Here is a 23,457-nt window from a genome sequence, read left to right as displayed (position 1 = left end):
GGGTAAGGGGTCAGGGTTCAGTCTTGGAGATTCTCCAAGTTTTTTTTCCCTCAGATTGAGATTGGAAGCCAGTGTACATTTTGAGCAGCGGCGTGACTGCAGCTCAAAAGGATCACTGAGGCCGATGTGTGGAAAAGCTTAAAGAACAATAGCAGAGTCAGAAAGAGGGTTTAAGCAGCTATCACAGCTGCTGAGATACGATGGTTTCGACCAGGAAGGGAGGTAACAGCAGAGGTGGTGTCAAACTCAAAGGCCTCATAACAGTGTACCAAGCTCTCCCGATGGGGTTCTTCCTACCCCTCCAAACTCACCTTGTTCCTTGTTCCTGTATCCCCAACCCCATAGACCACTGCTAAGCTCATATAGGCGTCTAATGAGTATTTGTTGAGACAACGAACAAATTAATGAACGATCTATTCCTAGATCATCATCACCTATTTTAACGACAGGCATATGGTCAGAACTCAATAAATGCAGAGAGAATACCGCACGATTCTGCTAAACCCAGGTGGCTAGGTCTCTTCACACCTGGGGAAAACCGAGATTGGGGAAGTATATATCTGGGGTCCCTCTGCACAGCTTACGCTAGAAGCTTCCTTCCCAATTTCAGCATGGCGAATTCCTGGACACTGAGAAGAAAGAGCTTGCTTTCAGGGTGAGTCACAGTGACCTCACAGGAGTTTCCCCCAAAATGTCCCTACCCTGTGGAAGGGAAAAACTGGACTCTCGTAGGGCCGGAGGGTCAAAACACTCAGGCCAGACAGACGCTCGCAACATTCCCGGAAGACCTCCCACCCTCGGGCCATAGAGACGAAAGGACAGAAGTGCCGCCCTTGCGCAGCCGAGACCCCGCCCCCCGTTCCGCGCCTCCAGCGGAAGCCGGAAGCAAAAGCGGGCCCTGCTAGCCCCGCGGCTCGGTGGTCTCGGAGGCTCCGCAGGATTGGGGAGAAGATGGCGGAAGAGGAGTGAGTGGGTTTTTCCCGGGCGGCGGAGGCGGCAGGGCTGGGCCCCATCGGGTGACTGCGAGCACCTCAGGCCGCCCTCCGGCCCCAGAAGGCGGAGCTCTTTGTGCTGGTTGGCCAGGACTGACCATGCCGGCGCCTGCGAGGAGGGCTGGAGGGACGGGCCTGGGCCGTGCAGCCTCCTAGAGGTTGGACCCTCTGGCTAGGGATCGGCTGCCCAGCATAGGTCTCGAAAGCCGTCTTGCGGAAACCGCAAGCCAAATTTCACTTTCCTAGTTTTCGCATCCGCTGATTACGCAGCGCTTCGCTGCCTCCAGAAAGTCCCCCAGCTGCACCCCTTACGTAGCCAGTCACCTCCTCCATTGTAATGACTATTTTTCACATCTGTTTCCTTCAGTGAGTTTCATTTATTCGTTAACTGGTGGCCATCTACTCTATTTCAGGCCCTGGTCACATGGTAGTGAAGGAGGCCGACCCTGAGCCGCTCTCTGGGAGCTTCCATTCTAGTGGAAAAAGAAGACCATAAATAGACTAGATGATTTCAGTGCTCTGGAGGAAACGGAGTGGTGTTGGTGTGTGGGAGGCTTCTCGGGAAGAGGTGACGTGCCACATGAAACCTTAGTGACCAGAAGGAGGGATAGGAGAGGAAACAAAAGGTGCAAAAGGCCAGGAGCAAGAAAGAGCCTAGTGCCTTTTTGAGGGACAGAAAGAACGGCAGGATGGCTGGAGTGTGGAGAGCAAGGGAGCTAACTGTACAAGATGAGATAAAGGGGGTGAAGGTGCCTCTGTCCTCCTGGTGCTGCTGGGGAAGGACCACTCCCAGTCCATCTACATACCTGCCAGGCACAGTCTGTTGCATGTTATAGGTGCCCCATCTATATTTGTGGAATGAGTATGAGAAAATGAACAAGGAACCAACCCCATGGTTGAACTTTGACTTCCTCACCTGACAACTTTTCATGCATGTCTTTTGGCCTGGTGGTCATTTCATTTAGTCACATTACTTATTGAGCATCTTCTCTGTCCCAGACACTAAACTGGGCCTCAGCAGCACAAAGCAAAAGAGGTGGTATGACTCAGTGATTTCAAGTTTGGACTTAAAGCTTGATTCTGCCACTGACTGATACTCGCCAAGTTATGCAATCTGTCTGAGCTTGTTATTCATGGGTGAAGAAGAGAAAGGAGTAGTGTCCACCTCAGGCTTATTAGGCCCATTAAATGAGACTTGGTATGTTACCTCGTTCCTGGAATTAAGCGGTACTCAAAAAACATCATTAGTTGTTATAATCACAGTTACAGTGATCATTATGTCAATATCGTGCTAGTTTACAATCCCAACACTGTGAGGAGATAGTGTGAGGAACACAGCAGTAGTGTGGAGGAGGAGGTTACAGAGGGGATTACATTTGGGCTTTTTGAACTCAGAGAAGGTTTTTGTAAAGTAGGGTAGAGCATTCTGACCAGATCAACAACTAGGCAAATTCAGTGGCTTCTTCAGCTTGCAGATACCATCTAAGGAAAAGAATGTAAACTGGAGAGATAAGGCACTTAGTAAATAATGTTGGACCTTGGAATATGATGAGACTCCAGTTTGCCTCCCTTTAAATCCCCCATTAAGTGCCAAAGAGCAGACAGCCTTTGATTCTACACCGGTCCTGATTCCCCCTTGTCCCTGTCCTCTTAGTGTTCGCGTTCAGAGTACCTGAGGCCACTGGTACCCTCGTGCTGCAGCAGGAGGGAATCTTCCTAATCAGTTTCGCTCCGAGGCCTGCCTCTTGGTTGCAAGGGTTGTGAATCCCATCAGGCTCCGTGCCAAAGTTCTCTGTCTGGTTTGTGTGTGTGTTGGTAATTCGGGGCCCTTTTTCCTTTGTCTAATTCCGCTGCTTTTTATGTTCTCCAACAGGTTCCCCAATACAACTCATGACGGTTTCAATGTCACCCTTCACACCACCCTGGCGGTCACTACGAAACTGGTGCGCCCGAGCCCCGCCAAGCCCATCCTCCCGGTGCAGACGGGGCAGCAGGCTCAGCAGGAGGAGCAGTCGAGCGGCATGACCATTTTCTTCAGCCTCCTGGTGCTCGGTGAGTGCGGGCCGCGGTGAGTGTGGCCCTCGGTGAGTGCGGCCCGCGGTGGGTGCGGCCCGGGGTGAGTGCGGCTCTCGGTGAGTGAGTGCGGCCTGCGGTGGGTGCGGCCCGGGGTGAGTGCGGCCCGCGTTGAGTGCGGCCCTCGGTGAGTGTGGCCCTCGGTGAGTGTGGCCCTCGGTGAGTGTGGCCCTCGGTGAGTGCGGCCTGCGGTGAGTGCGGGTGAGTGCGGCCCTGAGTGCGGCCCTCGGTGAGTGAGTGCGCCGCGGTGAGTGCGTACGGAGACGCCATCATCTGGCATTGAGAGTGTCTGTGTGTGCTGTCTGTGTGGTCAACCCCGTGTCAACCACTGTTGACTTGGTCAAGTCTTCCTCCTGTTTGGTTTTCACTTCAAACGCTGAGGGTCAGTGATCAGTCCGTTCATAACATCATAACAGGGTACTCCTTTTTCTTTATAAAATCATTGAGCTGAGCAATTCTGAAGAGCCCTTTATATATCTTAGACATCCTATGAAAGGAAGAATTAAAGAATTTTTGCTCTAGAGAGAACTTTGAACATCTAGTTGAGTGTATTTCAGACTCCTCTCCTGAGAGTCTCTGTGTGTTTCTGTGTAGGTGGCGGTAGGAGCAGGGGGTGGGGTGGGGCGTGAAATGGCAGAGCATCCAGCTTTCTGACCAGAGCAGCATTTTGTCCCTCGTACCCATTAGGCCTCCACGTAAAATTTTACTTAGTTAAGAGGTTTGCTGTGAGTAAAAGATCACACACCCTTGCCCTAGCACACTGTTTTCCTTAACGTCCGTCACTCCCATTAACCATGGTCATGACTTTTGCCATATCTGTGTACCATCTGTGATGTTATTTACCTATATAATGTTTTTCTTTAAACAGATTCACTCTCTCAAACTGAAAATCTCATTTTATTCGACTTCCTCCTTTAACAGGTGAAGAAATTTAGGCCCAGAGAGGTTAAATTATTGACAGACCTGGTTTGGGGGAGACTAGAGGCTAATATCCAGGTTGCCAGACATCGGTCAAGAATTTTAGATAAAAGGCAGTAACTTAGCTCCCCCCCAGAGACTGTGGACAGTAGACACCTGTTTTAGACCAGAAGACCAGTTGAAACTGCACAACCACTTTGGATCAGCTAAAGAAGAAATAGCTTCAAATATGACCCTCCAAACTTTTGTTTGAAGAGTGAAGTTGGAATGTTTACATTTTCTGCTTCTCTTTAATGATACTGAGTCATATTTCTGATTAGATCTTTTCATAAGAAAGGAAGGTACAAAAAAATGGAAAAGTGCAGAGTATTTCCATAGCCATAATAGATGGCTGTTAGGACTTTTTTTTGAGGAAAAGTGTAACTTCTTTCACATTTCTATTCAGACTCTGTTAATTAAATAATTTTAATAAGATACTAATTTTATTTAAAATCCCAGGACTCATCCTTGTCTTTCATAGTTTTTAAAAAACTTCTAAGTTGTACACTGAAAAAGTACACAAACCACAAGTGTACAATGTCCATTTAGATTTGATATGCCCAAATAATTTTTTACTCTTTCAGCGTAATTGAATTCTATTTCTAGGGGATTACTTTAACAATCAAGGAATCTTGTTTTGTTTTCTTTTTTTTCCTTTTGTTACAGTAGTTGAATACAAAGAAGAAAAGCAGTTCTTCCCTTGATCAAGAAGTCTTTAGTACCTGAATCCTTAAACCTGAAAGAGTATTATTAGTCTATTTACATTGTTGTCAGCATGATATGTTAGGAAATATAAAAGGCAAGCCTTGGGGAAAAAAACTTCTCTTTTGTAATCACTTTTTTCACCGGAGGGTGAAAAAGATAAGGCTTTCAAAGTAACTTTCAGGGTGTGGAGCGTCTAGGATTAGCTTGTGCCAGAGATCACAAAACAGGTTTTTATGATGTGCTTTTTAATCCAGACAAAATCCTGCCCACTTTTGGCCTCTTTGAGGCCAAAAAGGGCTGAACTGTATTTAGTAGTGCTGAATATTTCTATTGGATTGTCTTCTCTTTAAACAGATCATAAACCTATACTTTAGAGTCATACTGATATCAGATGGTTTCAGTTTTCACCTAATCAGTTGATGAGTTGGTATCTCTACTTTTTATGTGTAGGTCAGCATACCTTAGAAGAGTGGAATGCTTTCTAAGTAAATTTGAAGGCATTTTTTTCCTCTGTTCTTGTATATCAACAAATTATTAAGTATCTTGTATATTTATTTGTGATTATGTGTCCAAACAGTGTAAATCTGATAAAGAAAAATAAAATGGCTGTTAATAGGTAACTTGCCAGCTCACTAAATATATAGACTAGTGAATTGCGGGAAATAGTCCATAGATTATTCTAGACTTCAGGAACTCATAACCTGGAATGGATTTACCACTTTTGTTTGCTATTTTAGTCAGGTCAAATGAAATTGTAACTTTTGTGTGGAAAGGATGCCAAAACTCTGGTTACTTTTGACTTTTAGAAGCTTGAGATCAGTTGACTTACACTTAACCCTTGCTGATCTTTGACTCCACAGAGACAGTAGTGAGTCATTATTATTGACTTAGAGTTAACTATTAGCATCATTTGACACATTTTATGGGCCATTAAATTTAATGGAGTTGTTAAAATTGACATGCCTATGTTTCAATATATTTTCTGTAATTAAAACTTCAGGCATGAAAAATTGGAAACATTAACTTGTACTCATACCCTCCATATAGCACAGAAGTTTTTGTCCCTTCTTGCTCTGTTTTTTCCCAAGTGTACTTGAAAACATGCACTTGGGCGTGTATATATACATGTGTACATTCGTAAGCACATACACACCAACAGGCACATATAGTTTGGAGTTTGTTTTAATACAAGTGGGGTCCTATAACTTGCCTTTTCATCTTACAGAATGTCTTGGAGATTTTTCCATGTTAGTCTTTTTGTATCTACCTCATCCTTTTTTTAAGAAAAAGGATGTGTATGTGGTAAAATAAACATAACATAAAATTTACCATTTCAAAGTGCACAATTTAGTGGCATTTAGTACATTCACAGTACTGGGCAACCATCACCATTATCTAGTTCTAGAACATTTTCATCACCCCAAAAGGAAACCCAGTTCCTATTAAAAGCAGTCCCTCCCCATTCCGTCCCCTCAGTCTCTGGTAAACACTGTTCTGCTGTCTCTAGGAATTTGCCTACTCAGAATATCTCATACAATTGGAACCATACAATATGTGACCTTTTATGTCTGGCTTCTTTCACTTGGCATATGTTTTCAAGCTTCATCCATGTTGTGGCATGTCAGAATTCCCTTCCTTTTTATGGCTGAATAATATTCCACATTATGTTTATCCATTCATCACTTGATGGGCATTTGGATTGTTTCCCCCTTTTGGCTACTGTGAATAGTGCTGCTATGAACATTTTTGTACTTTTTTTTTTTTTTTCTTTTGCGGTATGCGGGCCTCTCACTGTTATGGCCTCTCCCATTGTGGAGCACAGGCTCCGGATGCACAGGCCCAGCGGCCATGGCTCATGGGCCCAGCCGCTCCACGGCATGTGGGATCTTCCTGGAACGGGGCACAAACCCATGTCCCCTGCATCGGCAGGTGGACTCTCAACCACTGCTCCACCAGGGATGTCCTCATTGTGGTTTTGATTTGCATTTTTCTAATGATTAATGCTGATGAGCATCTTTTCATGTGTTTATTGGCCATTTGCATCTCTTTAGAGAAGTGTCAGTTTAAGTCTTTTGCCCATTTTAAAATTGTGTTGTCTTTTTGTTGTTGAGTTGTCAGAGTTCTTTATATACTCTGGACACTAGACCTTTATCAGACATATGACTTAAAAATATTTTCTCCGATTCTTTGGGTTGTCTTTGCAGATCTCCTTCTTTTTATAGCTGAAGACCATTCCCTGGCATTGATCATTCTTATATGTAGCTCTCTCCATTGAGAGAGCTTTCTCTTTTGCTCTTAAAGCTGCAAATAGTTGTGGGATTTATGAGAAGAAACTGTAAACTTTTTTCATCCAGCTTGGTGCAAAGAAAGAGCAGAAACTGATCCCACTCCTTAGATCAATTTTCTGTCTACTTATGTGCTTACCTGCCTGCCTTTTTAGGCAATAGGCGTTCTCCTTGGTTACATGTACTAATGCATTGGAACTTTTTTCTTGCTGTTAGTATTTAATGTAGGATTTTTCTAACTAGGCTAAATATTTATAATAAAATAACACCACAGATTGATAGTTTAGAGCACAGAATGAAAGGAGGACAAAATTTCTGTATTTACAGCTGTTTCCTTTCTCTGGCCACCTGGTGCTTCTTGGTGGGACTAAAGATAATCTAATTTGTCAGTGTGGGCTCTGAGGGTGGCCAGTTCACAGCCATGCAGATTGTTTAAACATTTCCTTTTACAAAAAAAAAAAAAGGCAACACATTTATTTTTAGTACTATCAAGGTAATACTTTGATTGATGAGATGGCATACCACCTAGGTGCCTAGTAAGAGAAAAAGACATGCACGCTAATATTTGGGTCTTGAAATTATATTTAGGAGTTATTTATGCAAAAGTGTGCTTTTTTTTTTTTTTGTTCAGAAATATGTATTCCTTTCAAATAGTTTTACATCTTTCTGTTTCTTTTCTTTCATGACAACACCCCTGTGAGGAAAGTCAGACGTTATTCTTATTTTACTGGTTGAGGAATGAAGGCTGCAGGGAGGGAGGTGGTGGGTGCCCAGGATTAAGGGCACAGGGTTGGAATTAAGCTCAACCCTGTGGCGTCTACCAGCGGTGTGAGCTCTCTAAGCCTCGGCTTTTATCTTGAATCAAAGGAGGTAGTGGTGATAACAGCTCATTCAGAGAGGGGTGTTGAGGGTCAAATGAGACAGCGTTTGGGAAGTGCTCGGTACAGTGCCTGGCTCATGGGAAGCCCTCAATCAGTGGGAGCCCCAGTACCTATCTGGGGAGCAAACACCCTGTCTTCAGGTCTCTGATGCTCTTATCACCAAACCAATATTAACTTTGTTCTGTTTTTTAAAACACCCTTACTTCCTTCTGCATTAAAAGAGATCATGTGGTGGCAAGATACTTTGTGTCAACATACATTCTTTTGCAGCTCTAGTTGCATAAAAGTGATTGATTTCATTAACTTCCTCCTCACCATTGAGGATCATTTCTCAGAATCAGGGAAATTTGAATAATTTTAAGTGGGTGTATAAGGTTTACAGCTTAGAATAGCGGTAGATGTCTGTTGCTCTTTCAACAACTGGAAAACAAACTGGTTCAGGCATGTAAAGAAATATGGAGAATATGTAGTGAACACCATGCAGCTACCTCCTGGTTAAGAAATAAGAAATTGAAAATACAGCTGAAGTTTACTGTGTCATTGTCAGTTGTCCATTTCCCTGGCAGCCTCCTAGAAATAACCCCTGCCTTGGACTTGGTGTTTATCATTCAAAGTTGGGCTGTTTCCTAGGGGCAGGACAGGAATAAAGACGAAGAAAAGATGTAGAGAATGGACTTGAGGACATGGGGAGGGGGAAGGGTAAGCTGGGGCAAAGTGAGAGTGGCATGGACATATATACACTACCAAATATAAAATAGATAGCTAGTGGGAAGCAGGCGCATAGCACAGGGAGATCAGCTCAGTGCTTTGTGACCACCTAGAGGGGTGGGTTAGGGAGGGTGGGAGGGAGACGCACGAGGGAGGAGATATGGGGATATATGTATACTATAGCTGATTCACTTTGTTATAAAGCAGAAACTAACACACCATTGTTAAGCAATTATACTCCAATAAAGATGTTAAAAAAATAATTTAAAAAAAAAGTCTTATTTTTTCCCACAGCTATCTGCATCATATTGGTGCATCTACTGATCCGATACAGATTACATTTCTTGCCAGAGAGCGTTGCTGTTGTCTCTTTAGGTAAGTGCTTATTGGTGATCCTATAATAAAAGCACTAACTATACCACTTTTTGAGTGCCTCCAAAGTGCTAGGAACCACAAGAGATGTGGTGTATACCTGAGCTCATTTCATTGTCACTGCAAGCTGCCATGAGGGTGTTATGATCCCATTTTACAGATGAGGACACTGGGGGCTCAGGGGTGATGACCTCCTAAAGGTCACATAGAAGCCCCTCTATCCAACTTGAGAGCCCTTTCTACTTCTAGAACCACCCTCAGGGCACATCCAAGGCTTTTATCCGCTTATTATATTGTAGTTACTTTATTTCTAGTTTCAAGTTGCCTACCAATGATATTTATTTTTTTCTTATCACCACTGCTTTTTAAGTTAATTTTATATATAAAATTATATATACTTTATAAGTTTTCTTTGCCTTGTAGATCTGGTTTAGTATATTTAGAAATTCTTTCCCAATATAGCGATGGTTTGGGTTAGCTTTGGAAATGAACATTCACACTGTTTATTCTAAGGTCTGCTACTAGGCTGTGCTGTCACTCGACTAAGGCGAAGAATTGACAGTTAATTCATAGAATCACTGAATTTTACAGCCGGAAGAGGCTCTCACTTTAAGGTTTAGGATGGAGGAATGGCTCACTTTAATGTCAGTCAGATCTGAGGTCTTCAGAGAGCATTCCATTCTACCTCACTTATATTTCCCTCTTTTGTTTCCTGTGGCAATTAACTGTTAAGATAATTAGCCTCTATTTAGAATGTATGAATCACTGTAATCACAGTTGACCTCACATGTAAGTTCATTGAAGTGGTTAATGAAGCAGGGACCTTACTTTTCAGTAAGTATTAAAATGAAGATGTAGGTGGGGAAGCTTAAGGGATAGTAAATCGGGTTTCACTAAGGCCAGCCAAAGCTTTCACCAGCCTATTATATTGTAGTTACTTTTACTAGTTTCCACTTGCCTACTGATAATATTTAATTTTCCTTATCACCACTGGTGCTTTATAAGTTACTTTTCTTTGCCTTAGATCTGGTTTAGTATAGTATTTAGTATTTTTCGCAATATAGCAGCAGCTTAGGTTAACTTTAGAAATGAATGATCAGACTCTGTTCATTCTCCTTCCCCTACCAGTACCAGCATCCCTACTACTCTGTTTCAGCCCCTCCTATATTTTCCCTGGACTTCACAGTACTACGAAGTGCCAGGCTCTGGCCTATGAGCTTTCACATTGCCATCTCATTTAAGTCCCGTAACCCCCAGGTGATGCCATATTTTAAGGAAGATGTACCACTGGATAATTTTGATCTTCAGTAAAGAGTTAGAAATCAATTTTACTCAGAGTTCCTGCTCTCTACTGAGCAGTCTCTTCAGCTACACATCCTGGCAGATTCTAACAAACTTAGTTAACAAGAGCCTTAGAGCTCTAAGAAGAGGAGGATCACTTGTTAGCATTCCTTTCCTGATATTAGGCACCTCGAAAATAACCTATATAGCTAATACCTATTATTCTGGGGCATTCAGTAAAGACTTAAAAAGCCACTGCAAGGAAGTTACAGTTTTGTGGTCAGTTTACATAGTTTTTAAGAATAAGACCTATAGTTGGTGTGTATTTAGGTATTGTGCACGTGGAAATTTAAGTGGTGGTTCTTTAATTTGGTTTGGAATGTCAGGTTCCTCACTGTCTCTTGAATGTTTCAGTAACTGCGGGTCACTGAACACCAGTGCTTGTACAAGGACTTACAGCGACATTGTTGTGTGCCTACCTAAGGGCCACTCCCCCTCCATGAAAACAGAACCCTCGCTTTGACCCCGTGTCTTTCCACAGTGTGGCCAAGGAAGGTGGGCCCCTCCTCCAGGTCAAGATTGGTTTTCTCCATCGTGGTAGTTGTTTCAAAGGGGTGGAGGCAGCAGGCAGTGTGAAACCCAGGTCTGGCCAGTGAGACTGAGGGGAAGTGTGCTGGGGTGAGGAGTTTTGGAAACATTTTTCCTCTCTGATAAAAAGAGAAATTTCCCCTTCCTTTGATGCTGTTGTATGAGGATGTGATGCCAGGAGCACTGGTAGCCATCTTGCAATCACTGTGGCTCAAAGACGAAGCCAGAATGCTGAGGCTTGCCAAGGGGACAGATGGGAAGCCCAGATTCTTGACTGCACTGTTGTTTTGTAGAATTGATAGCCCTGAAACTACCTATCTCAGAGCTGCCTGTTACATGAGATAATAAACATCCATTGTTTAAGCCATTTTTAGTCAGGTGTTCTTTTACTTGCAGAGGAAAACATCTTAACTGATATAGGACTCTTTCCATTCAATGGACAAAATCAATTCAAAATGATTCAAAGAAAACAGATATTGGTGTGGGTGGAGTTGCACACCCATTGGCTCATGGCACCAAAAAACCTACAGGCGGTGCCAGCTTCAGACTTCGCTGGATCAAGTCTCCCGGACTCCGTTTTTCTCCATTCTCAACAGTGCTTCCCTTTGTTTTGGCTTCACTCTAAGGCGGGCTCTCTCCACATGGTAAGACTTGACCGCTTCAGGCTTGCTGTCCTTACAGTAGCAGTCACGCTGGGAAAGGTGGCCTCCTCTTCCCCCTGCTTCCACCAGAAGTTGTAGGATGAAGTCTGACCAAATGGCCACCCCAGAACTGGACATGGAGTGGAGCAGTGCCGGGGGTCAGCAAAGGCTGTCCGTCCACAAGGTTTCTTTCTTTGCTGATGTTGCGCAAATAACTGTAGCCTATATAGCTGGGGCTTGGGAGTGGGTGATGGAAAGTCAGTCTTGCTTTCAGTACTTATTTGCTAACTCAGGTGATTGGAATACTAAGAGCACGTCTAGGGAGAGTACTGGGGTCCAGAAAGGACTTTTTGTTATATTAGAGGACATTTGGTTAAAATTTAGAAATGCTAACAAAGCTATCAAAGTAGTTCTGTATTTCATAAAGCTATGTAAATGGAAGGAAAACTTCTTTCTCCTACTGGAGCAAAGTGTAACAAAATATTGAGATATCCACCGTTTCAAGAATTTCCAACTTTTGTGCCAAAAAAGAATCTAGATGAAGCTGCCAGAGAAAATGGGGTTTTCATTCTTTCAGGGGTAAGTTTTCCTAGCCTACTTTTTCTAACCAGAAGTTACTTTTTAGTCCACAGTCATTTAGAGATACTGTTGGCCTTTTGTGTTAAGCATTCAGAGTTCCTAAGAAATCGTAGGTATAGAAGAGGACTATCTGTACTCAAAAAGCACATTTCTGCTCTTCTATTTTATTGTATTTTCAAATGAATCGAGACTTTTTTCATTCTTTATAAAAGCATAGTATCAACATGAAGTTCTAAAGCTATTTCCTTGGCCCTTGTTCAAAGCTTTCAGATACTTTCTATACTTAGGGAATTCTGTAGTTCGGGCCTTTAAAAAATGTATATATATATTTTTTCACACTTAGCTATAAAGAGGAAAAATCCTTTTCATTGACAACCAGCTCTTTTTATCATGCTTCCTTCTCTTCCAAACCACGTGTAGACGCACACATGCCCATCAGATGACTTGACTTGGTTTGAGCTTCAATCATTTTTTGTGTTCTTCACTTCTTACTGTTCTTTCCATGTATTAGTAAAGTTCACATATTTCTTTTTATTGGCCATCTAGTGCTGATCCACTGTTCATATATTTTGGGCTGAAATTGGTAAGGAATGAAAATGAAATAGTTGTACTGCCTACTGTCCTCTGTTGTATATAGCAAAAATAGGAATAATTTTTTTTTTCATAGTCATACTTTATCGTAGAGTGAGGAAAGGCCTGAATGGGGTTAAGAATGGAATTTGACTACAAAATGCCAGGGTTTAGCCTGAATACTGCTGATAGTTAGAAAAACCGTATTTTAACTTGTAACTGGATTTGATTGAATCATTGAATAAATAGGAGTACACAAATGTGCTTCCTTGTCATAACCTGCTTAACTATGTTTGTGCTTTTAGTTATATTAACTCCTTGTTTTGACTAAAGGATTGAAATTTTTCCTTTTTTTTAAGAGTAGGGCTCTTTTTGTCAATGGGGGTTTTGAGTGGAAGACGAAAAAAAAATCACTCAGTTCCTGAGTTGTTGACTGAAGGTAATTCTGGGAAAAAGTATATATATAGTGATTGTATTCTAATTGTACTTAAGTTCTAAAAATGGTTTTTTTAGAGAAAACTTAAAGCAAGAATCCTGACTGTAACTCTAACAGCTTTCCTGACTTTTTAGACTGTGAGAATCCAATTGTGATGCAGCTTGAGCTGTCCCATGGGTAACTCTCCCTGAGTCTCAGGTACTTTGATTTTTGTTAGAGAAGAAACAGGCATTCATTTGTTGGCATTACAGTAGCTGTCTCAGAGGTAGAGGCCAAAATTGGTTGTCACATTGACAAAATGATCACATTAGACTCTAAGGATTTTCCGGGCTGTCGCATTCCCAAGGAAGAGTGCTAGCGCAGACTTTTAGCCTCTGTGTTTCCGGAAACATGGCTCAGAGGTGACAGTTTATTCTTGGAACATCTTGTTGCTCGTTAGCTGCCGTTAGCTAAACGTGTGCTCCGTGTGTAATAGTGCATATGCTTTTGCCTGGAGTCTTGCTCTGATTCTCCTTAGTTTTATGGTCATCTGCTCTTGGCTCAGCATTTTTTCATCTTAAAGTTGTATTTTATACTTAAATCTTTTAGATATGTCAGAATAGTGAGGTAGTCTGAACTTTAAAGGAAGAAAGGTTGTTAAAGGATTGCATTTGGAAACTTGCTACATCTGGGCTGATTTCTATAAATTTCCTCTTTCGCCACATAAACGTTCTCAACAGAACAGAGAGGAATAACATACCACTGAAAAAGTAAGCTACCTTAAAAACAAAATATATAAACAGCATTTCCCCAGAAAACCGAGAGACAGCTCTGGGGTCCTGATTCTCTCCTGGCAGGTCTTCTGTCTTTCAGAATACTATCTTTGGAGTATCTATTTTAGTATAGGTAGCAGCATCAAGGACTGGAATTTCAAAATCACCTTATTATAGCGTAAGTGATTCTATGATTATAGCTAACAAAATGTGCTAACAATATTTTAAAGTATTTTCAAAAAATCATTTGTGGTTAAAAACATATTACATAAGTAATTATATTCCTTTCTGCCCTATCCTGTAGTAGCAGGGCTGTCTCCTCATGGTATTCAGGGTTATTCACCCTGCCAATGTGGTAGCCTTGGTAGCCTGTTTCTAGGCCTGCTGGTCTGTTGGCACAAAAAGCCCAAAGTGACCAGGCAGCAGCCATTGTAACTCTTACTATGTGAACTCTGGTGGAAATGTCCCCTTCTGGGAGCCAGGTTCTTTCAACCCACCGAGCCTAAAGTTTCAGGCTGAGGAAGCAGAAATCCTCCAAGCAGGAATCCCCACTCTTAAGTGAGTCGCTGAGAGTGATGGTGAGTGGTGTACCCATTGTGTGCTGTACCCATGCTTGCCTGTTGGGGATGTACCACCCTATAATGGCCACTGGTTTCAGGAGTATACCGCACCCTGGAGGAGTGCGCCATTCCTTACAATATGTCACCTCCAAGCTGGTGCCTCAGCTCCATTTTTTTTTTTTTTTAATTTTTATTATTTATTTATTTTTGGCTGCGTTGGGTCTTCGTTGCCGCGCGCGGGCTTTCTTTAGTTGTGGTGAGCGGGGGCTGCTCTTCATTGCGGTGCGCAGACTTCTCATTGCGGTGGCTTCTCTTATCGCAGAGCACGGGCTCTAGGGTGCGCGGGCTCAGTTGCTCTGCGGCATGTGGGATCTTCCTGGACCAGGGCTCAAACCTGTGTCCCCTGAATTGGCAGGCGGATTCTTAACCACTGCGCCACCGGGGAAGCCCCTCAGCTCTTTTTTAAGAGGCCATTTACCACTCTGGCTGGCTGGCAGTTTCTGGATAGGACCGTGTGGTGTCCATGTCTCATGCCCACTTCGGCACCTCCTTTGCCAAAAAGTGAGTCTCTTGGTTTGACATGTTGTTGACATATTGTTATGCAGTATCCCACTTTGGTGGCTCAGACACTTATGGACCCTGGGACGGTGGTGCTAGCATATGTGTCAGCCTCAGTCGGAATGAATTGCTGCCCTTTCCAGGATGGAAGGGGTCTGATGTAATCGAGGTGCTATCATGCAGCTGGCTGGTCTTCTCAAGGGACGGTACCACACCAGGTGATGAGTGTTGATCTCTGTGGCTCTCTAGTCATACATTCAGCAGTGGCAATGGCTACAGAGCAGCCTTGGTGAGGGGGAGTTCATGCCGTAGGGGCCCTGCGCAGCTTCCATGTCTGCCGTCATGGCTACTGTGCTCATGAGCCCATTGCACAGACGCTGGAGTGGCCAACATCAGAGGCTGGCCGAGTGTTTCATGAACCACGCGTGGGTTTTTTTTTTCTCCTCTGTCAGCTGGTCTTAAAGAGCTCCCCATGAGGCCGTATGTAGGAGCTGAGCTGAGAGAGATGTTGCTGTAACAGCTAAAGATGACATAGAGGTCTGGGCCACAAGTAAAGCATACTTGTGCCTTTTAGATCGGCACAAGTCTGATCGCTAATGTAACACTTCCATCTTAAAATGGATTGCTCCTGGGCCCACCTAGCCTGACAGCAGGTATGGCAACCCAACTTATGAAAGATGATTCTGGCCACCTGGGCACTTGACGTCCCATGCTCAGATGCTCTGTCTCTACCACGGCCCAATAGCATGCCAGGAGCTTTTTCGTGTTTTTCCCTTGGGAGTTTTTTGAGTGGTATATGTGTCTCTTCTGCAAATGGCATGACCTTGCTCCAGAGCCCTAGGGATCTATGCTGAGCGACCCTCCTATTGGGGCTTGCCGGCCTCCCTTCCTACCAGATACTTCCAGTTCCATGGGGTCCACCAGATCGTATGGCGAAAGCAGCAGAGCTGCTTGAACTGCAGCTAATTGTTTTGGGCCTCACTCAAAACCATCAGTCTCTCAAAATCCAATAAATGAGTTGAAGTGTTGAATAGTTTCTCAAGTGGGGAATATATTGCCTCCAAAACCTGGAGAAGGCCTACCAATGCGGAGCACAGGCTCCGGACACGCAGGCTCAGCGGCCATGGCTCATGGGCCTACCCGCTCCGCGGCATGTGGGATCTTCCCGGACCGGGGCACAAACCCGTGTCCCCTGCATCGGCAGGCGGACTCTCAACCACTGCGCCACCAGGGAAGCCCTGTGCTTCTTTATTACAGTAGAAGGGGCAGACCTTTTCCTTTACTTGGAGGCAATGTCTTGGTGTGCTTCAGACCACTTGACCTCTGAATTCTTCCCAGATGTGCAGGCCCCTGAAACTCTATCCTCTGAAACATACGTGTCTTACCAAGACGTCTCCTCGCCACTTCATGCTTGTCGCAGTACATTAGCATGATGTCAGTAGTGGACCACTGTATTGTCCTGTGGAACGTCCATATGGTCTGTGTCCTTGGGGACTATATTATGCAGGAAGCAGTAGTTAACCTAAGGCCCTTGCCTCATTTGGGGCATCTGTGTAATCTTGAAATAACCTGGGAGCTCTGTATTCCAATGGGGTGGTAGGGGCCGCTTCTGCAGGCCTAGAAGGTCCACGGGAACCTGAGGGTTAAAGGTGCTCATGTGCATCTCCCTAGGCACCCCTATCCCATGTCTGAGCCCCACTTCTTCCTTATCAGGGACCTGCTAGGAGAAGGCATAGGAGATTTATCATCTTGAGTTCAGCATTCTCTGAAGATCTGCCACTCTTGCAGTTAAGACCTGTGCCCAGTCTTCAGCTCTAGAGGCACTCCAGCTGCAGGAGATGAGGGTCTGTTTCAATGCTGCCAAGGAGGCCCTCTGACTCTCACCGTTTGCTTAAAGTTGGTGATTGTTTGGGCCTTTTGTTTTCTTTTTTTCAGAGCATCAGTGGCACTCAGCAACAACCACAATTCCACTTTTCTTACAGTTATTATTTCCATCATAACCTCTTTAACACCAGAGATACTGCATGAGCCCTTGCCTCCTCCACCAGTGTCCCGATCCAGTCTGCCACAAGTGAAGGTCTTAGCAATGGCACTGCTACCCCCGGTGAGGGACTAGCAGTGTTTTACCTGCAGTGTTGGGATCCTCTTTGCCCGGAAGCTGCTGAGTGGTCCAACTCCAGAACCCCATCCTCGAGTTTGCTTCCTTTGACCACTCCACTCCTGGAACCAGTGGTCTTAGGTTGGTTCCCTAAAAGCAGAATCTGAGACAGGGGTTTGGGGATAGGTAATGTGTTGAGGGGTGCTCTTCAAGAGCAAATCTGTAAGGGAGGGAGTCAACAAGACCAGGGAAGGAGAAAGCCAAACGTTGGGTGTGATCTCAAGGTAGGCCTGGCCTAGCCTCAGCAGGAGGGCTCTGGGGCAAGAACACCCAGCGGAGTCTGTCTCTCCTTAAACCAAGGGGGTGGGACTTGTGGACCCCCCATCAGTTAGTCATTGACTATGAGCTGGTGTGGGGCAGGCACAGCTTCCATGATGAGGTGCCTCTCGGCGGCTAAGGGCAGTTTTCTGGAGAAGGGGACAGCCGTGAGCACTTAGCAGCCAACACGCACAGCAGCTCCCACAGATGGGCCCAGTGAAGGGGAGTGGGCGAGCCTCACAGCATCTACCACAGAAGGCAGCTGATGAGCTCTTTACAAAATTAAAAATGCCTGTACCCTTGACCCAGCAGCCCCTCTTTCAGGAGTTTTGTCTGTGGATACGCTCACACATGGGGAATGATGTATTTACTCAGATGGCAATGGCAGTGATAGCAGAAGCCTGGAGAACACCTGAGCGCTCATTACAAGGGGACATATTAGATGGCACAGTGGAATACACTGCAGCCACTAACAAAACAAAAAGTTTGAGGAGGCTCTTTATGTGTTGATATGGAATAGTTTCTAAGAGGTAGTGGTGAGTTAAAAAAAAATTCAGAATAGTGTAAATACTGTATTACCATTTGTTTTCAAATTTATTTTATATGTACATGCATATGCATGTATATAATTTTAAACATACAGACACTCTCAGCAGAAATGTACAGTATAACCAAGAAACTGGTAACGTTTGTGGTCTACGGGAAGGAGAAAAAAACAAGAATGGAACAGAGACTTAAGTTTTCACTGCATACTCTCTTATACCTTTCAAATTTTGTACCATAGGCATCTGTTACATAATCAAGTAAAAAATAAAGTAATTCATTTTTAAAACAATTCTGGATCTGCTATTTACTAGCTCAGTGATGTTTGTCCCTAGCCTCGGTTTCCTCACCTGTAAAATGCAGGTGACAAAGCCTTCACTTCATAGGACTGCAGATATTAAACTGGGCAATGCATAGAAATCACTTAGTGTAATGCCTACCTGCTAAGTAATCAATAACTGTTAGCTGCTGCTATTAATATTATTATCATTTATATTATTATGGTTTATTACCTTGTAGGGTAATCGTGAGAATGAGCTTAAATAAAGTATATTGTATACAGTAGCACAGTGCCTAGCACCACAGTGTGTGTGTGTGTTTCTTTTTAACACAATGCAAATTAATAAATGTGTGTGCATATACATATATTTTTAAGGGAACTAGCATCATGTTCTACGTACTGTCTTGTAACCTGATTATTATACTTGATACATTTTAGGCACTTTCCTGTAGTGTTCATATTCAGGAATACTCGTATTTTACAGCAATAATGGTAGACCAGCAGTGCACCCTGGGAGTGGGAAGGGTGTTAGCAGTTCGTAGCAGTAGTGCAGTCTCCCTGTGTCTCATTGTCCAGAGGTGGTAGAAGGCACTCAGGAGCCAGCAGTCCACTGTCACTTGCTGGCCCTGAGCTGTCAGAAGAGGCTCTCTTGAGCCTTCCTGCCTGGAGCATTCTCTTGAGGAGTAAGAATAATTTAACCTGACAGATCCTGGGAGAAGGGTCTCAACAAATAATTATGAATTACTCCTGATCCTTTGACTTAATCCAGTGGCATCCATAATGAGGTGTGTGTATGAAGATCCATAGGAGGCAAAAGGAAATATTAGAACTTACGTTTCTATTTAATTTGAATCTCCCTTACAATCTCTGTTTTTTGTGTTATTTATTTTATTAATTTTTGGCTGTGTCGCACAGCTTGTGGGATCTTAGTTCCCCAACCAGGGATTGAACCTGGGCCCTTTGCAGTGAAAGTGTGGAATCCTAACCACTGGACAGCCAATTCCCTGTGTTATTTTAAAATACATTAATATAGCAGCACTTCTTTTATAATAATAAAATAAAAATTTTTTTTAATTTAAAAAATTTTTCATATTCTTTTAACTGATAGGAATATACAAAATTGTATCTAGGGTATTATTTCCAGGGTGTCTGGTTGTATGGTATAAATTAATTTCTCCTGGACACTAGGTTGATTTGACCTAACTTTGAACCTTAATCTCAAAAGGTAAAGGAGGAGTTTGCCAATTTAATGTTGTACCATAGTTCAGTCCTAGGACATTTCAAAAGGATTACTCATGTAATAGTAATAATAGTAATAGTAGTAATATCATATTGTATTTTACAAAGCTTTCCAATGCCTCATTGATAATAATATAGAAACAAGCTTAGGCAATAGAATAATCACTGATTCTCAAATGTAATTGCTTCATGTGTATTAATTACAAAAGCATTGATCATAGTATTAACGTTTTTGGTGTACATTTACAAAGGAAAAAGAAAGTTGAGGTTTAGTAGCCCAGAAAAACACTAGCTTTAAAAATTAAATCTGAAATCATGAAAAAAGTTCCAACTTCCCTAGTAATCAGGAATGATTACTGAGTGCAGGTTGACTGTAAATGCAAATCGAAACCTTAAAGTACAATTTCTTGCCCCTCATACTGGCAGAAGTCTGATGATTTTCCAGGGTTGGTGAGGATGCTTTGGTGCAAGGGGTGTAAACCGGCACAGCCACTTTGGAGGACAGTTTGGCAACGTTTTCAGAGATAAAAATGCTTATGCCATTCACTGTCTCTGGATCTGCCCTAGGGAGATACTCTTACACAGAGAGGCACATACAAGCACGTTCACTGCAGCTGTTAATGGCAGACAGTTGGAGACAGCCATCATTGGGGGAACATTAAAAAGATAGTGACTTAAAAAAATTAAAATGGAGGGGAGGGATAAATTAGGAGGTTGGGATTAACACATACGCACCAACAAGGACCTACTATATAGCATAGGGAACTATACTCAATATTTTATAATCTGTAAGGGAAAATAATCTGAAAAAAATAATATATATATATATGTTTACCTGAAACTAACATGACAGCGAAAATCAACTATACTTCAATAAAATTTTTTAAACAGTAAAGTAGAATTTATATAACATAAACTTTATAAATTTAAAGTGTAGAATTCAGTGCTTTTTAGCATATTTACAGGGTTGTGCAACCATCACCACTATCTTAATTCCAGAACGTTTTCATCACCTCAAAAAGATACTCTCTGCACATTAGCAGTCACTGCCCATTTTCCCCCTCCCCTTTCCACTGGCAACCACTAACCTACCTCCTGTCTCTAGATTTGTCTGTTCTGGACATTTCATATGAATGGAACCATACGCTCTGGCCTTTCGGGGGTGAGGGTGGGGTGACCGTTTTATTGTGATATAATTCACATGCCATGCAAGTTACTCGTTTTAAACGTACAGTTCAGGGTTTTAGTATATTCACAGAGTTGTGCAACCATGACAACAATTTTAGAACATTTCATCACCCCAAAAAGAAGCCCCATACCCTCTAGCTATCATCCCTGAAACTCTCCTCCCCAGCCCCAGGAAACCATTTCTGTCTCTATAGAGACAAAGGCAATCTATAGATTTGCCAATTCTGAATATTTCATATCAGTGGATCATAAAAGATGTCTTTTGTGTCTGGCTTCTTTTACTTAGCATGTTTTCAAGATTCATCCACACATTGCAATATGTGTCAGTACTTCATTCTTTTTTACTGCCGGATAACATTCCATTGTGTGGATATACCACATTTTGTTGATCCATTCATCAGTTGGTGGACATTTGCGTTGTTTCCACCTTTGGGCTAATAATGCTGTTATGAACATCCACATACAAGTTTCTGTACGAGCATAGGTTTTCTATTCTCCTTTGTAGAATTGCTGGGTCATATGGTAATTCTGTTTTACTTTTTGAGGAATTGCCAAACGTTTCTACAGAAGTTGTGCCATTTTACTTTTCCACCATTGATGTATTAAGGGTTCCAGTTTCTCTATATCCTTGCCAACACTTATTTTCCATTTAAAAAAAGTTATAGCTGTCCTAGTGGGTATGAACTGGTGTCTCATTGTGGTTTTGATTTCCATTTCCCTAATGACTAATGATGTGGAGCGTCTTTTCTTGTGCTTATTGGCCATTTGTATATCTTCTTTGGAGAAATGTCTATTCAATCTGTGGCATCTTTATGCTGTGCTGTAGAGCTGTTAAAAAGGAATGAGACAGATCTATATGTAGTCACCCCTGATCATAACACTGAGCAAGATAGCAGGTAGTAGACACTACCTGCTATAGGACTTCTCTGGGAGTCCCATGTGCTTCCATTGCAGGGGGCACAGGTTCGATCCCAGGTCTGGGAACTAAGATCCCACGTGCCGGGCAGCCAAAAACAAGAAAAAAAAAAGATGCATTATAGTACCATAAGTTTTATATAAATACACATGTGTGCCATGTGTTACATACACACACCCCCTAGTACTGTATGGTAAATACAGATATGTAAGAGCATAGAGAAGGGTCTGGTAGAATAGTCCCCAGACTTATCAAGATGCTTGGTTACCTTGGGGCAGGGAGAGAGAGAACTAGTGGGGGTGGGATTTCATCAAAAGGGACTTTTGTCTTATTTATAACATTTTACAAAGTATTCATGAACTATCTGGTTAATAAAAATTGTATGAAAACTCCTTAAAATATATACACAGTTTAAAAATATAAGAAAAAGGAAGCAACTGGGGAACTCTAGAGAGGGGTTAAAATCAGTGCTTTCATGTCACATGGAAGTGAATGTACAATTACTGTTCTGAAAATGTCATTGATCATTGATTCCCTTTATAGCTCAGACCTATTTCGTCTTATATCCTTTTTATCAAAACAGTTTTGTTGGGCTTCCCTGGTGGTGCAGTGGTTGAGAGTCTGCCTGCCGATGCAGGGGACACGGGTTCGTGCCCCAGTCCGGGAAGATCCCACATGCCGCGGAGTGGGTAGGCCCGTGAGCCATGGCCGCTGAGCCTGCGCGTCCGGAGCCTGTGCTCCGCAATGGGAGAGGCCACAACAGTGAGAGGCCCGTGTACTGAAAAAAAAAAAAAAAAAAAAAAACAGTTTTGTTGGTCTTTTACTAATATATAACAATACAAATAGTAGAGAGGTTTATAAAGTTAAAATTAACTGATCCTCTCTTCACCTCAAACCCCTCCTTCCCCATGACAATTAGTGTTAGTGCAGCTTCTTTTCCTAATAAACCTCTGTGTTTTTGTATTTTCTTTTCACCCCACCCAATAAGGTGTGTTTCATCAGCTTTCTGTTGTTGATGGGAAGAAGCTCCTTCCCCTCTAGGGGTAAGGGAAGTCTGTTTTTTTGGCTGCATTGGGTCTTCATTGCTGTATGCGGGCTTTTCTCTTGTTGCAGCAAGCGGGGGCTACTCTTGGTTGCGGTGAGCGGACTTGTCATTGCAGTGGCTTCTCTTGTTGCGGAGCACGGGCTCTAGACACGTGGGCTTCAGTAGTTGTGGCTTGTGGGCTCTAGAGCACAGGCTCAGTAGTTATGCCACATGGGCTTAGTTGCTCCGTGGCATGTGGGATCTTCCCGGACCAGGGATCGAACCCGTGTCCCCTGCATTGGCAGGCGGATTCTTAACCACTGCGCCACCAGGGAAGTCCAAAAGGGAAGTCTATCTTTAAGCATCTATGATAGTGGTCTTCAGCCTTGCTTTGTATCAGCCCCTACCAGAGATTGCTATTTTGCAGATCCCAAGTTCTGCTCAGGTGTCTTTATTTCATAAAAAGCTCCCATGATGATTCTGATGAGGCCACAGGGTTAAGAATCATTAATCTAGTGAGTAACAGAGCAATCATAAATTGTACCCGTGATGCTTCTTCGAGAATTATTTTTGGTAGGTTCTTTATGAGAGAGTAATGAGCCTGTCAGCTCTGTGGAAACATGCCTGAACTAAGATGGTCTGTTTTGTTCCAGGAATTTCACAGAATTTTCACTTTAGGTTATTTTCAGCATTGGGGCTTTAACTCTTAACTAAATACTCTACATAGAGCTACCATCTGAGCCTGAGAAAGTGATCTTGGATTCCTTTTTGAAAATGGTAGGAATAAGTAGTACAGGGCAAACTTAGCTTTCTGCCATTTCAAATCGAAAATGAGTGGATATAGCAAGAATGACAGATGCTTAAATCTTCCATGCCAGGCAAACTATCCCTAGGTCTTGTTTTATAAAGTTTT

General features: G+C 42.9%; 1 protein-coding gene across 4 annotated transcripts in view; it reads left to right on the top strand.

Annotated features, from left to right (window-relative positions):
* The first annotated feature begins 886 nt into the window (after nucleotides 1-886).
* The window catches only part of SLC9A8 (solute carrier family 9 member A8), a 74,180-nt gene continuing 51,609 nt past the window's right edge, over nucleotides 887-23,457 (top strand). For 3 of the 4 annotated variants that reach the window (XR_003003827.1, XM_024750264.1, XM_024750262.1), the window contains exons 1-3: nucleotides 887-965; nucleotides 2,866-3,044; nucleotides 8,896-8,976. Coding sequence is in view for 3 of the 4 variants with exons in the window: in XM_024750264.1 (XP_024606032.1) it covers nucleotides 952-965; nucleotides 2,866-3,044; nucleotides 8,896-8,976 (274 nt within the window). In the remaining variant the exon portion in view is untranslated. Of the gene's footprint in view, nucleotides 966-1,405; nucleotides 1,561-2,865; nucleotides 3,045-8,895; nucleotides 8,977-23,457 lie in introns of all 4 variants that reach the window. The other variant, XM_024750265.1, reaches the window with a different exon arrangement.

This window comes from Neophocaena asiaeorientalis, unplaced genomic scaffold (assembly GCF_003031525.2).
Source record: "Neophocaena asiaeorientalis asiaeorientalis breed wild unplaced genomic scaffold, Neophocaena_asiaeorientalis_V1.1 scaffold606, whole genome shotgun sequence".
Classification (NCBI taxonomy): Eukaryota; Metazoa; Chordata; class Mammalia; order Artiodactyla; family Phocoenidae; genus Neophocaena; species Neophocaena asiaeorientalis.
This window is presented reverse-complemented; position numbering and strand designations above follow the sequence as displayed.